At 45.3% G+C, this 13,537-nt stretch overlaps 1 protein-coding gene across 1 annotated transcript; it reads right to left on the bottom strand.

The window, feature by feature from the left end:
• Positions 1–3,041: 3,041 nt before the first annotated feature.
• On the bottom strand, positions 3,042–13,148 carry BPIFA3 (BPI fold containing family A member 3). Its single transcript, XM_090285042.1, has 7 exons — positions 13,025–13,148; positions 7,787–7,940; positions 5,877–5,984; positions 5,066–5,215; positions 3,806–3,890; positions 3,297–3,360; positions 3,042–3,076 (listed from the first exon to the last, which is right to left on the bottom strand). The coding sequence occupies exons 1-7, from the start codon at positions 13,146–13,148 to the stop codon at positions 3,042–3,044; spliced, it is 720 nt and encodes a 239-aa protein (XP_090141168.1).
• Between the last annotated feature and the right edge of the window lie 389 nt (positions 13,149–13,537).

Below are 13,537 nucleotides of genomic sequence, written 5' to 3'. Positions count from 1 at the left end.
GCTCAGTTCCTCACTTGCAACAGGGAGCTGAGAACACCTGCCTCCCAGGGCTGTGGAGAGGGTTAACCGGGGAAACAAATGTAGTGCGCAGCCCAATACCCGGCCCAGAGTCAGAACTCTGTAATGGAAGGGCATAAAGTCATGGGGTACAGACAGGCAGGGCCTGGAGCAAGCTTCTGAGGATTTGGGGCTGAGGTTCTGCTTAAATGGCTCCCCACCCAGACCCCAGCCTCCTGAGAGGCCCATTGTGCTACAAGCTCTTCCAGGAGAAAACACAATGAGTCCATGGCTCTATGAACATTAAAATGGAAACAACACAAGAAACCCAAGGAAGGTCCTTGAGGGAGGAGGCCCTGGAGCCACCCCTGGAGGAGTCAGGCGGAAGGCAGACAAAAGCTGCCTCACGAAGGGGCCAGGCAACCTCACTGGAGGATGGCACCCAGCCCGCCCATATTTGCTCTTTGAATCCTGAGCAACAGGAACCCCACAACGTCAAGGCTGCCAAAGGGAATCATCTGTGTGAACATGGGCATTGAGGACTGCAAATCCCCACTGAAGCATTTCGGATTAGGGAGTCTGAATTGAAAGACGGGGACGTGAGAGTCTCTTGCCATATTCTCATCTCTGAGATGCCGACACTTCCTTATTTGTTCCTTATCTGAGCTTCTCAGTCCAGCCGTGTGTGTGTTTTTCATCACTTCCCCCTCTGTGTGTGTGTGTTTGGGGGGTGATGTTAGAAGGAAGGTGGGGAAGACAAGAGGGGGGATTCACAGTGGTCAAGAGCGTGGGCTCCAGAGTCTGGCTGCCTGAGTGCTGTTGACTTGGTCATTTCATTGCTGGGTGACCTGACCTTGGGCAAGTGACTTTCTCCTTCTGAGTCTCTATGTCCTTAAGGGTAAAGTAGGATGTACTTCATGGAGTTGCTGTGAGGATTTGACAAGATTGCTGAATGTGAGTTTCTGTCATCAAGAGTGGCACATGCCAAGGACTTAATATGTATGTCCTACTGTTATTAAATGTGTGTTATTTCCCCTTGATTTATCAGTAGGCTTTCCCTGCCCTCAGGCGGAAGAGGGTGGGAATTCATATTTAAGGATTGAATAGTGTCAGAATATAGGGGTAGCCAGGATGCAAACCTAGTCAGAACAACAGGACATGTTAATTAACCTGGACGGGACAACAATAGGATATGTTAATCAACCTGGTCAGACGATGACAAGATGCAAATGATCTCCTGCATATGCTAATACAGCAAACTCACCCTCACTGAAATGTGCTGTTGGCAAGTTTAAAAAGCATGCCTGTAGAAGTCTGGGTGGGACTTCTACGGGCCCCCGTGGAGGACCGGGAGTCCCCTTCCCTTGTTCCCCATTTCCCTTGCTCCTACGGGCCCTCAAGTTGGTCCAGGAATTGCCTCTCCCCTCTATCCCCTTCCCCTTTTTCCCTCAATAAACCCGTTGCCTGCCCCCACCATGGTCTCCTGGTGATTTCTCAGAGCAAGGCTGCTCTGACAAATAGTCATTAATTAAGTAATTAACAATGGATTAAGTGACATTTAATAAGCGTGCCCTATGGACTTAGCATACGCTAAACAAATTGCTAGTGGCTTATCACATACTCCAACAAACATCCTGCATGATAAATATGTTTATTTAAAAAATTTTTGTTAAAGTATAACCTGCATAAGAAAAATGCACTTAAGTGAATAGCTCAATGAATTGTCACAAACTGACAATTGTCACAAACTGAACACCCTCCCCATAATCAGCACCCAGATCCAGAAACAGAATGTCACCTCACTTGAGCCACTCCCGGTCACTAACCCACTTCCCAGGGGTAACCAGTATCATGACTGCTAACAGAATAGATTAGTTTTGCTGTTTTCAGGTTCGTATAAATGGGAGATGCAACATAAGCTCATTTGTATCTGGCTTTATTAGGTGTGCAAGATGCAACTACGTGACTGTGTGCAGCTGGAGGCCATTTTCATTACTATAGAACATTCTGCTAGGTGACTGTCCCGTAAGATCTTCTGGTTATGGATTCTTTCAATAGGCACTTAGGGAATTTTTACTTTGGGGCCATTATGACCCCTGCTGCTATAAGCAATCTCATACACATCCAGTGGTGCCCATGTGCGCATGTTTCTGCCGTGCATAGACCTAGGAGTGGAATTGCTGTGCCATGTGTGGCACTAGGAGATGCTGCCACCCAGTTTTATAATGTGCTGGTACCACTTCCCTCCCACCAGCAGTGTGAAAACTCCTGCTGCTCTGCATCCTGTAAGCTTTCTACTCTCATTTTGCAGGTGAGGAAGCCCAAAAGGAAAAGTAACTTGTCCCAAACATACCTAGTGATTCCTAGGATCATGATTTGTTCACTCATTTAACCTCAGATATTAGCTGAGCTTTCACTCTATGCCAGCTCTGTGCTGGGAGCTGGGATGGGGGGGGTCATTGGTCACCCCAAGGCACATGGTTTCATACCCTCACGGAACTCCTTGTTGGGCTGAGTTGAATCTGAACTCAGATCTGTTTGATGCTAATGTTTATGCTTTTCTATTTGGTCACCCTTTCTCTACATTCCCTTGGAGCTCAGCAAAGTACCTGGTACATAGTAGGTGCTCAGTAAATGTGGGTTAAGTGAATGAGAAATTGGGAAATCTCAATAGGATCCTCCCTGCCCTGATAAGCACATCTGTGGATGGGTTCTGGCTGCAAAATACCAGAAAGGAATGTTTTCTCTGGTGTTTCTGGGCTAATGAGCAAACCCAGGTATATTTATTATCAGGAGAGTCATTCAGCAGGCCTTTCCTTCTGGAACTCCAAACTCAGGACCCAGGCAGGGGGACCTGTGCACTCTTCAGAACTACAATTTATTATGGGGGAGGATAGGATATCTACATGATCTGTGGTAAAGGATTTCTGGGCAATGGAAGCCCCACTCTCAGGGAGACTTAAGGTCACAAGATGTGGACTCTCTTTCTGATCACCAATAGGAAGCTGAACACTGAAGCCTGGCATGGGACGGGTGGGCTGGACTCACAGTTGGTTGAATTCATGAGCAGCAGGCTGTTCTGTAAGGAGAGGAGTCAGTCACTAGCTTGTCCGCACCCCAACCTTCAGGTTTGTGGTGGGGGAAACGCTCACCCACCATGCTGACTGAGGGTCCCTGCCCAGGGCATTCCCATTACAACTATTTCCAAATGGTATCAAATTATTTGCTTCCTGTTGCAAATGACCTCTTCCAGTCATTTGCCCATCCCGAGTCCTCCCTGGATAAACACAGATACTCACCCATGAGGTTTTTCAACAGTTTCACATCCAGCTGTCTGAGGATTTCATCGATCAGAGGACATACCTGGACCACCAGCCCAAAGAAGAGGGTCAGGTCAGGGACTGAGAAGAGAAGACTGCGGGGCCTGTGGTTGGAAGCTTAGATTCCATTAGATTTCCACATGGAATCATGGCAAGAGTGGCTTGGCTTCCTTGTACTGAGCGCCAGCTGCATGCTAGGTACCATGCACAGCACTTCCATGTTTTATCTCCCCGAATCCTCATGACATTTTTATGAAATAAGGACTGTGATAGTTCTCATGCTACAGAGAGGGAATCTGAGGCTCAGGGAGTCTAAGCCACTTGACAAAGGACAACACAGCCAGTAGATGGCAAAACTGAACATTTTAATTGAGAATCTTTCTGGTCCTAAACCCAAGGTTTGAAACTCTTTGCTAAACTGCTAATGTTTACTCCCTGATCCTCAGACTGAAGGACACCCAAGGCAAAAATATTTTTCTCAGACTTACCTGATCTTCTATCAGGTGTGGGATAGCTTTTTCCAGATTTTGTCTAAAGTTGCAGAGAAAATGTTTCATCTTTGGTGAGAGATCTCTGGAAAGAGAGGTAGATGTACAGAACAGATAAATACAGACAAAATAATACTAGATGCTGTGTATCGAGTACACCTTATACAGTCATTCAATCCGCAGCCAGCCCTGTGTTAGAGACATCATTGTCAGCGACAGTCAAAGGGGCAATTTGGAGAGGTGATGGGACTTGTCCAAGGTCATGCAGTGAGTAAATGTTGATTAGATTAGATCAGGTCAGTAGAGCTTCAGAGTCCAGTCTTTCCCCTGCACTGTCCTCTCCATGAAAGTCTGGCATGGTCTAGGCACTTAGTGACTATCTGATGAATAAATGAATGGACATCCACTGAGAACTTTGTTGCTTTCAGCATTCTGGAGTTACAGAGAGAAATCAGACATGAATCTTGGCTTCAAGGGACTCGTAGTCTGTTGAGGTTGACAGACTTGGTCTGTCAGTTTATAGATCTCCATTTACCTCTGTTTTTCTTTTTGTTTGTTTTTGTTTGTTTGTTTGTTTCTGTCTTGTTCACTACTATTGAGGAGGAGCTTTAGAGAAGCAGAGGAGGGCATCCCAGCAAAAGGATGTGCATATGCAAAAATATGGTGGAGTGAAAATACATGGTGTGTTGATGGAGGGGAGGGTCCTCCAGAGAGACTACAGGGCAAAGGGCTGCAGGACAGGGTAGGGTGAGGCAGGGGAGAGGAAAGTAGGGCCTGAGTGACATCCAGGAGTTTGCTCTTCATCCAGAGGGGCAATGGAGGACCATTGGAAGGTCTGGGGCAGGGGCAGGGGGCATGATCAGATTTCTGTGCTAGAAAGTTACTTCTGCTGCAGGAGGAGAATGGAGTGAAGGGGGTGAGGTACAGTCAAGGAGAGCTGGAGGAGGCTCCTGCGACGGCCCAGAAAGTGGACCATGAACTGGAACAGTGAAGGATAGAGAGAAGGGAGCAAGTGGGGGCTGCCAGGAAGTCACTGATGGAGCTGGAGAAGATGGGCTGCAGGAGTGAGAAGGGGGAAGAGTTTGGTTTCTTTCTGGGCAGATGGCAGGGCCATCAGTGGGAGGGGATGCAGGCGAAGGAACAGATCCTGGGGAAAGGGTGCTATCTGGAGTTCATCCAGGAGACGGCAGAGACTTTTGGGCACAACTAGGGCCAGTCAGGAAGGAGCCCAGCCCTGGGGAGGGGCAGCCGGGACCTTACGCAGTTAGGACTGTCATGCGGACGCTGCTGGGCTCCACGTGGCAATTGCCTATCTCCAGATCCCTCCGGCCAAACTCATCTTTCTCCAGCCAGAACTCCACAGCGATGTTCATGTGTGCATGTGTCTTCGCAGTCTTGTTATTGAAGAGCCTCCTGGGGGTGAGAGAGAGGAGGAGAGGAAAGGGCAGGAGGCGGAGAAAGAGTAGGAGGTGGAAGCAGCCAACAGAGAGTGGATGGCACTGTCCACACTGAGTCCTTCTAACAAGCCAGCCCAGTGGGGCTCCACATTGCCTGCGTGCTAAATCCTGCAGTCTGTGGTTAAAAAGAAAACTGCTATGAGCCAGCGTGGCATCTGAAATTCCTTTTAATAGACCAATTAGGGGCCTTTGGAAATTCAAAGGTTGAGAGTTTATCTTATTTTTAATATTTTTACTGTTTAGCTGCAGCCTCCCTTTCTTTGGGGGCAGTGAATGTTAAAGGATAGTTTGAACAGGAGAAGGGAAGGATGATGAGATACAGTGCTTCTCTTTTTTAAATCAATATACTCACATAGGTTTAAATGAGCAAAGACCTGCCTCCACTGACCAGTGATTGCCATCCACAGTTCAGCTGAAAGAAGCAAGGCTCAGAGACATGAAGTGGCTTGCCCAAGATCACACAGCAAGTGAGTTTGGAAACCAAGATTTGAAACTAGGTTGGGGTCAGAAAGACCTGGGTTCCACAGGTTGCCAAATTCTTTCCCACCACCCAGCTCCCAGGTTCCCAGTGAGGAGGAGGAGTGCCTCTTAGACCCCACTTCTGTATGACTTACAATCTCAAGTCAATGTCAAATTCAAGTGAGATGTTGGCTGAGAACCACTCCTTATGGAAAGACATCTGAGTCCTGACATGGTCCAGCTGAATGTTGGTGATGTTGGCGCTACACAAGGAAAGAGCAGAGGTCCTGCCAGGGTGAGGGACCTCAGCCATCAAGGCCTTGGGCTGACAAACAAGTCTGGTCTGTCTATAAAAGGGGCCTGGCAGTACGTTTGGAGTCAGAGCCTTTTATGCTCTGAGGGCAAGAGCCACCTACAGGAGCCCTGGGCTGCAAGGTGTCCCAGCATGCCCTAACACTTCCTCGCTGTCATACTGATTTGTGTAACTCTCAGCCAACTGCAGACCTGGATGCTAGTCCTGCTCTCACACCAAACCTTCCCCGCTCAGTAGATGACCTCACCACCTACCCGGGTTGCCCAGGCCCAAACCCCAGGAGCTGTCTTTGAGTCTCTCCATTCTTCATTTCCACATTCAAACCATCAGCAAGTCATGTTGTCTCTGCTTGCAAAATCTATCCTGAGTTTGGTCGCTTCCCGCCACCTCTGTCACTTTTGCACGGTCTAGGCTACCATCACTTCCTGTCTGGAGATAGTCTAGTTTCTCTGGGCTCCCTGCGGTGATCTTGGCCTCTATAGACTGCTCTCCACATGGCAGCCAAAGGGGCACAACTCCCCTCTCACTCAGCATTCTCCACTGGTTTCTCAGTGCTCTGGGAATAAAACCTGAACTCCACCCCACGGCCCCTTAGACCTGCAGAGCCTGGCCTCACCTGCCATCTTGCTCACCCGGCCACACACCAATTTCTTTCCTACCTCAGGGCCTTTCCACTCACTGCTCCTCATGTCCCTCATATCACTTGCTTCTTCATTCAGGTTTCTAGCTAAGGGTTACCTCCTCAGACACGTCCTCCCGATCAGTCCCCTCAAGCTCGCCCTTTCCCTTGATGAATTTGTTTTCATGACATCTCCCTCTACCTGAGATTAGTTATTGACTTTTGTGACCTATCTCACTAACTGGGATTAAGATCCCAAAAAGCAGTGACTGTGTGTCTTGTTTCTAGCTCCATTCTCAGTACCCAGCTTAGGTCCTGGTACACAGGAGGTGCTCAATGAATACTTGTTACCATTGTTTAAGGAATGAATGAAGGGAGGTGATTGTGGCTGCACCCATCAAGGAGAGAATGAGGGATTCGAGTCAGAGAGAAGGGAGGGAGCTCCAGGGTATGGCAGGCTGGAATGGTGCTGTTTGGGTGAGCAGCTTTGAGACTGGGAAGCTGGGAGGCCTGCGTCCGGCCAGAGGAGGGAGTGGGAATGGAGGTGCGCAGGACAAGCCCAGTTCTGCAATGTTGATTGGAGCTAGTAATGGCTACGCATCCACCATGGACAGCAGAAAAAACTCCCCAAAATTCTCTCAAACTCCCAGTGGCAGGGACAATTATTATGCCCATCTCACTGGTGAGGGCTCAAGGCTGAAACTTAGAGAACTCAAACGCCTCGCCCAGAGTTACACAGCTGTCAAGTGATAGCGTGGGGTTCAAATGTCTGACTCTAGTGCTGAGTTCCTTCGGCACCCCAGATGTTTATGTAAGCCGTGCTCTGGGTACCCAGGGCATAGATGAGGCCAGAGTGGTCCGGGAACCTCCCCAAGGTAGGTGGCGGAACCAGGACTTAAATGCAGAAACTTTTACTCCCAAGCCTTCACTTTTAATTACCCTGCTATGCTGCCTTCCCAAATACCCCTTGTATGGGTCCCTTCAATCATCCTTATATTGGGCCTGACATCTCCTCCTTCCGGTATTCCTTCCTTTCCTCTTCCCAGGCCTTGAACTTCCATTCCCCAGCTCTGTCCTCTGACCCAGCGCTCTGTAAAGAATCCCAGAACCAGGGATGGGGTTCAAGGTCTCACCTGCCTTCTTTCTGCTGCTGGAGGCTTACGTCACTGCTGATTAGCCAACCCACCATCCCTGGGGCCACCTGCCCCGAGGCATTCAGACTGTCCAGGAGGCAGATGTTCTGTATTCGGCCCTCTGCATTGTGCTTCATGAGGCCCTGGGTAATAACTGGAAATGGATAAAGGATCAGTGACATTGCAGTGTCATGGAAAAGGCAGGGGATTTGGAGTCGGGGACTGTGTTGCATGCTGGTGCACCCACTTCTTGCTGAGAGACTGGTGCATGTCACCCCCCTGCTCCCAACACTGAGATCCACATTCTTCATCTGTGAAATTGTGCTCTGCAGGGGCGACGTGACATTTCTCCAGAGGGCCCGGTGGGCAGTAGCTGCTCAAAGGAGATATTTGGTTGAACATTCACCCTGTGCTCTGTCTCTGAGTCTGGAGCATAGAGCCTACTGTAGATACAGGTCACAATGAATGTTGGTTGAAGATTAAAACAAGTGCGCAAAAAGAGAGAAAAATGTAAATCCTCTCACACCACACCCAGAATCAACTGCAGAACTGAGTGGAGCTCCCAGCAGAAAAGAATGAATTTCAAAAGGAAAGGGAATGTTAAAGGCAATGTACATGTGTAAGTGCTACCTCTCTTGGCTCTAGACTCTCCTGCCCAGGATGGGGTCCAGGGGTCCATCTCTGACAAACCTCAGATTTCACCACAGGGCACACTTATTTCACAGACTTGACCCTTTCTATGATTAGGACCTGCCCTATGGGTTAGTGCAGAGCAGCAGAAACCATTGCTATACCTCACTGTCCCTCCTCCGGGACCTGCTCCCAGACCCCTTTCAGCACCCCATGTTTCTGCTGTCTCTAAACAAAAAGGTGTGTTTGGAGTCACAGATCTGAGTTTAAATCTTAGCTCTGTTAACTCCCTGAGTCTGGATTTCCTCATCTATATAATAGGGGCAGTACAATGGGGGAACCTAAAAAGAAACCAGAATTATCTTCTGGAGGGTGGGCCCCTTGTAGTATAGGCTTCCCCCATTAGGCAGTAGGTGAGTGCTCTAGGAACTCATCTGTATCAGTGTGCCAGCTGGCATTGTTGTGAGAGGCTGCGTTTGACTTCCCTGAATTATTTTTGAAGACTCTTTCAGTGTGTTTGCCCATTTCATGATGGGTGATTTACGAGTGCACCTGCCCACACCATGCTGAGTGTTGAGCAGTTTTTGAACAAATAACAGCACTACCCTCTTGCCCCATCCTCCCAATTCACCCAGTCACCCTGAGTGACTTTTTTATTGTTGTTGTTTCTCCAGATTTAAAAAAAATCCTCAAAGGGAAATGTTTTGCCAATGTGGAAGAGGTAAAACAAAAAACAACATCCTTTCCACCCATTCACCCATCCATCCTTCCATCCTCCCATCCTTCCTTCCATTCAACCATCCTATCATTTCCATCTGAAACTGTTTTGATTCAGGCACTATCTCCAATTCCTGGTCCAGATGAGGTTGTCGATAATCTGAGCCATCATTGCATGGTGACTCTTTTAGGTTCAAAGTTGGCATGTGATCCAAGTTGGTCCTATTTGACTAAACGGGGAATCTTGTTTTATGTTTGAGGGGAAGTGTTTTTTCTTTTTCTTCTAGTGGAAAGGAGCTAGACAGTCTGTAGCCCCACAGGCCACTGGCCACCATTTCCTACCACACAGAAACTAGCAGCCTGAGGATGAAACCGTGATGATAGCAGAGCTAAAAAAATGAACAAAGTCCGGTTTGGAATGACAGCTCTGAGCTGCTGATTAAACCAAACCTGGGGTTTGCCCTACTTACGACTTTCAGTTGTTTAAAATAACTTTTTTTAATAGTTTAAGCCAGGCTGAATTAGGTTTTCTGTTATTTGTAGCTAAGCACTGATACATGAGAGGTGGTTGTAGCAAGAAACATATTCACGGTTAGAAAAGCACCTTGCACGTAAGTTTCAAAAGCAGCCCCACATAATAGCATTCTAACAGCACCCATTGTACAGATGAGGATACCTGGGCCCGCAACTACACATGCATATGTTTGATAAACTAAATAAATTGATACATTTAGAGCAAACTATAAAATGCCAAGTTGTAATGAAGGAAAACAGGAAACATTGATAATATAAAACTATTAAGAAATAGAAAAATAATTGAAGATCTTATTTTCCAAAAACTTTTGATCTAGATGGTTTTATGGAAAAGTTTAAGCAAACTTTTATAAAGAGGTCACTGTGAAAGAAAATTGGGGGAAAAAAAGATGCCAACTTCATTTCATGAGGCTAGTACAACTTTCCTAGCCTCAAAGACAGTGTAAGGACAGACAGTAGCCCACCAATTTTATGTATGAAAAGTTTGCCAAAATCCTAAATAAGTTATTAACCAACAAATCTAATACTTTAAAGTACATTATTAAAACATTATATTACATTATAAAATACTATGTTTAGTATGGTACACTATGAATACATTATAAATATATATTATATTACAAAATGTACTCTATTAAAATATCATATTTATTCCAAAAGTGCTAGGATAGGTTTAATATCAGAAAATACACTAATACAATTTGACATATTGATGGACTAGAGGGAAAAATTGTTTAAATTTTAGGTGCAGAAAAACATTTGTTAAAGGCTAATACTGATTTATTATTAAGAAAAATTCAGAAAGCTAGGAATATAAGGGGACTTCCTTAACATGATAAAAGCTATATTCTCACTTAGTGGAGAACTCTAGATACATTATCCTTCCTATCAGAGGCTTTAACTCTACTGCAAGATGTGGAAAAGGCACAAGGCATATACAGTTGAGAAGAGAAGAGATAAAAATGTCACTATTTGCAGATGATATAATCCTCTACATAGAAAATCCAAAAGAATCAATAAAGCAAACTATTAGAACTAATAAGAAGTCTAATTATAACTAATAAGATAGCAGACTAATTTTCAAAAATCAACAGTATTCTTCTAATCTATAACAGTAATACCTACTAAAGAATATATCAGAAAATTAGGTGATACAGGGTGAGGCAAAAGTAAGTTTATAGTTGTTTGTGCAAAAAATAATACAATAATTAATAAATAATAATACAAGAATAACTGTTTCATGTACTCAAAACTGTAAACCTACTTTTGTCCCACCCTGTATTTACTGTAGTAACAAAAACTGTGACTTCTCTAGGAATCAATTTAACAAAGCTCAAGATGGCCATAGGACTTTAAAATTTTATTAAGTGATATAAAATAAAATCTGAATAAATTGCAAGATATACTAAGTTTGTTTGTTCGGTGGCCTAACATTGTAAAAATGCCAATTCTCTCTAAATTAAAAAAAACATTCAGTGTAACCCCAAACAAATTTCCAGAAGATTTTTTAAGCAACTCAACACACTCTAAAATTCATTTGGAAGAACAAAGGTCTATTAAATAAAACAACATTCTACAAAGATGTAATATTTAAAATATTATGTTACTGGCTCAGAAACAGTTACACAGGCACAGGGTACAGAGCTCAAAAGGGAACTCAAATGTTTGGGAACTTGATCATTTAGTAGATGGGATGAGAAAATGGAACTCACTATATGGAGAGAAGTGAGAATGATCTCTAACTTACATACATACATGTACGTAAAGATGGCCTCCAGATGGATTAAAATCCCACACATGAAAGGTAAAACTATGAAGCTGTTAGGAAAAAAAAGCAAAGTCTGGGATGAGGATAAAGGCTTAAGACTCATCAAACACAAACCATAAAATGAAATCTAGTGAGTTTGAAAAGATTCCCATTCAATGAAGGACTTCCCAACAACATTGACAAGTGACAGTTTGGGAGAAATGTTAGTAATGTTTAGACCTGACAAGGGAATAATGTCAAGGATAAATAAACATCTCCTCAAATCAAAGAGGATAAATTAAAAACCCAGGAAAGCAAGTGATAAAATGAACAAAAGGTAGAAGCAGGGAATTCACAAAGGTCAAAATGGTTAATAAAATTATGATGAGATGTTCAGCTGTCCTATTAATTAGATAAAGTCATGCAAAAGCAATTAGATATCACTCAACTACATATCAGACTGACAAATAGTAGAAAGATAGTGTTATGTACTGAATTATGTCCCCCTCCATTCCCCACCCTGCCCCCACAATTAATATATTGAAATACAATGTGATGTATTTGGAGGTAGGACCTAGAAGAAGACTGTTAAGGTTAAATTCAGTCATAAGGGTGGGCCCTAATCCAATAGGACTGATGTCCTTATAAGATGAGAAAGAGGCACCAGAGTGCATTCTCTTTCTGTGCACACACAGAGGAAAGGCCGTGTGAGGACACAGCAAGAAGATGGCCATCTACAAGCCAGGAAGAGAGGTTTCACCAGAAACCAACCCTGCAGGCACCTTGATCTTGGACTTCCGGCCTCCAGTACTGTGAGAAAATATCTATTGTTTAAGCCACTTGGTCTGCGTTATCTTGCTATGGCAGCCCAAGCAGATTGGCACTGATGGACACTCTCTAGTGTTGGGAAACATGGGAGACAGGTATGCTCGTTTATTGCTGGGGTGAGTGTAGACTGGCACAGACATTCTAGAGTGCAATCTGGCAGCCTTTAGTTAAACTGAATTTGCATCTGCCTTAGGGCCCAGCCATCTGCCTTCTGGGTACATCCCAGAGACATTCTCCCACAGTTCCTAACAGGGATGCTGCAAGGATATTTGTCTCAGAGTAGTGTATAGTGGTGGGGAGTTAGGGACAACTCAAGTGTCCATCCCTAGGGAAATGACCAAGTGGTGCTAAAGTAAACGAATTTCACGGACCAGTCTAAAGCCACAGATGTCAACAGTGAAACCAGTCAAATGCAATGGGATCTATGTAAATCAAAATACTGCATTTATGTAAATCAAAACACTGCATGTTTTACAGGGATCTGGGTATGTTTAAACACATACGCACTGCAGTGCTTGCTAAGGAAGAGACAATGGGAATGAGAGTAAGAGGTAAAAAGGCAAATAACATAAAATCAAAGAGGGACCTCACCATGATTCATGATAATAAGAATGTGCTATGAATTGGTGTATTATCAAGCCAATCTCAACAGTCTGTACTTGAGGTCTAAGAAAAAAGGGTAACTGACCAACCCAAGGTCATTCAGCAAGTTAGTGGCGAGACCTAGAGTGTACTTTCCCCACCGACCCCATGACAGCCAGCAGAGCACAGGCTTAGCTTACTTCTCGCCAGGATGGAATTGCTGTTCGTGTGGGCCTTGGCCAGGCCAGGCCAGTGCTGCTTGTGTCGTGCTGAGGGCAAGGACAGCAAACTGAGGAGGACCAGGAGCTTCCAAAGTGGATGCATCTTGGATTCTGGGACCTGCACTTGTCAAGAAGGGTCAGATGGCTGTGGGAGTTACTGCTGGGATGGATGGACTCATGGTTTTCTGCAGGAAGATTACATCAGAGTTAACACCCAGAATGCTGTGGGGAGGTGTTGTGATGCGCTCTGGCAGCCGCTCACATGGTGAGGGCAGCAGGCAGAACCCCAAGGGAAGGCCAGGGCTCTAGCAGGAAGCCTTGTTGCTTGGAGACGCCCAGGAAAGCCAACTGTTGAGTCATCCAGTAGAAGTCCTCTTCCAGACCCTGCACAGGCTGGATGTTGGTGACTCTTCAGTGAACAAATAAGCGAATGAATGGGTGAGGATGGCTAATTCCAGGCTTTCCAATTGGACTAGGACTTTCTTAAAGGCA

Source organism: Furipterus horrens, unplaced genomic scaffold, assembly GCF_987537825.1.
Source record: "Furipterus horrens unplaced genomic scaffold, mFurHor1.1.pri manual_scaffold_8, whole genome shotgun sequence".
Classification (NCBI taxonomy): Eukaryota; Metazoa; Chordata; class Mammalia; order Chiroptera; family Furipteridae; genus Furipterus; species Furipterus horrens.
This window is presented reverse-complemented; position numbering and strand designations above follow the sequence as displayed.

Coding starts and splice junctions, on each gene's coding strand:
- BPIFA3 (XM_090285042.1), bottom strand. CDS start 13,148: ATGCATCCACTTTGGAAGCTCCTGGTCCTCCTCAGTTTGCTGTCCTTG. Junction 7,941..13,024: donor CAATTCCATCCTGGCGAGAA/GTAAGCTAAGCC, acceptor ATCCATTTCCAG/TTATTACCCAGGGCCTCATG. Junction 3,077..3,296: donor ACTGTTGAAAAACCTCATGG/GTGAGTATCTGT, acceptor CTCTCCTTACAG/AACAGCCTGCTGCTCATGAA.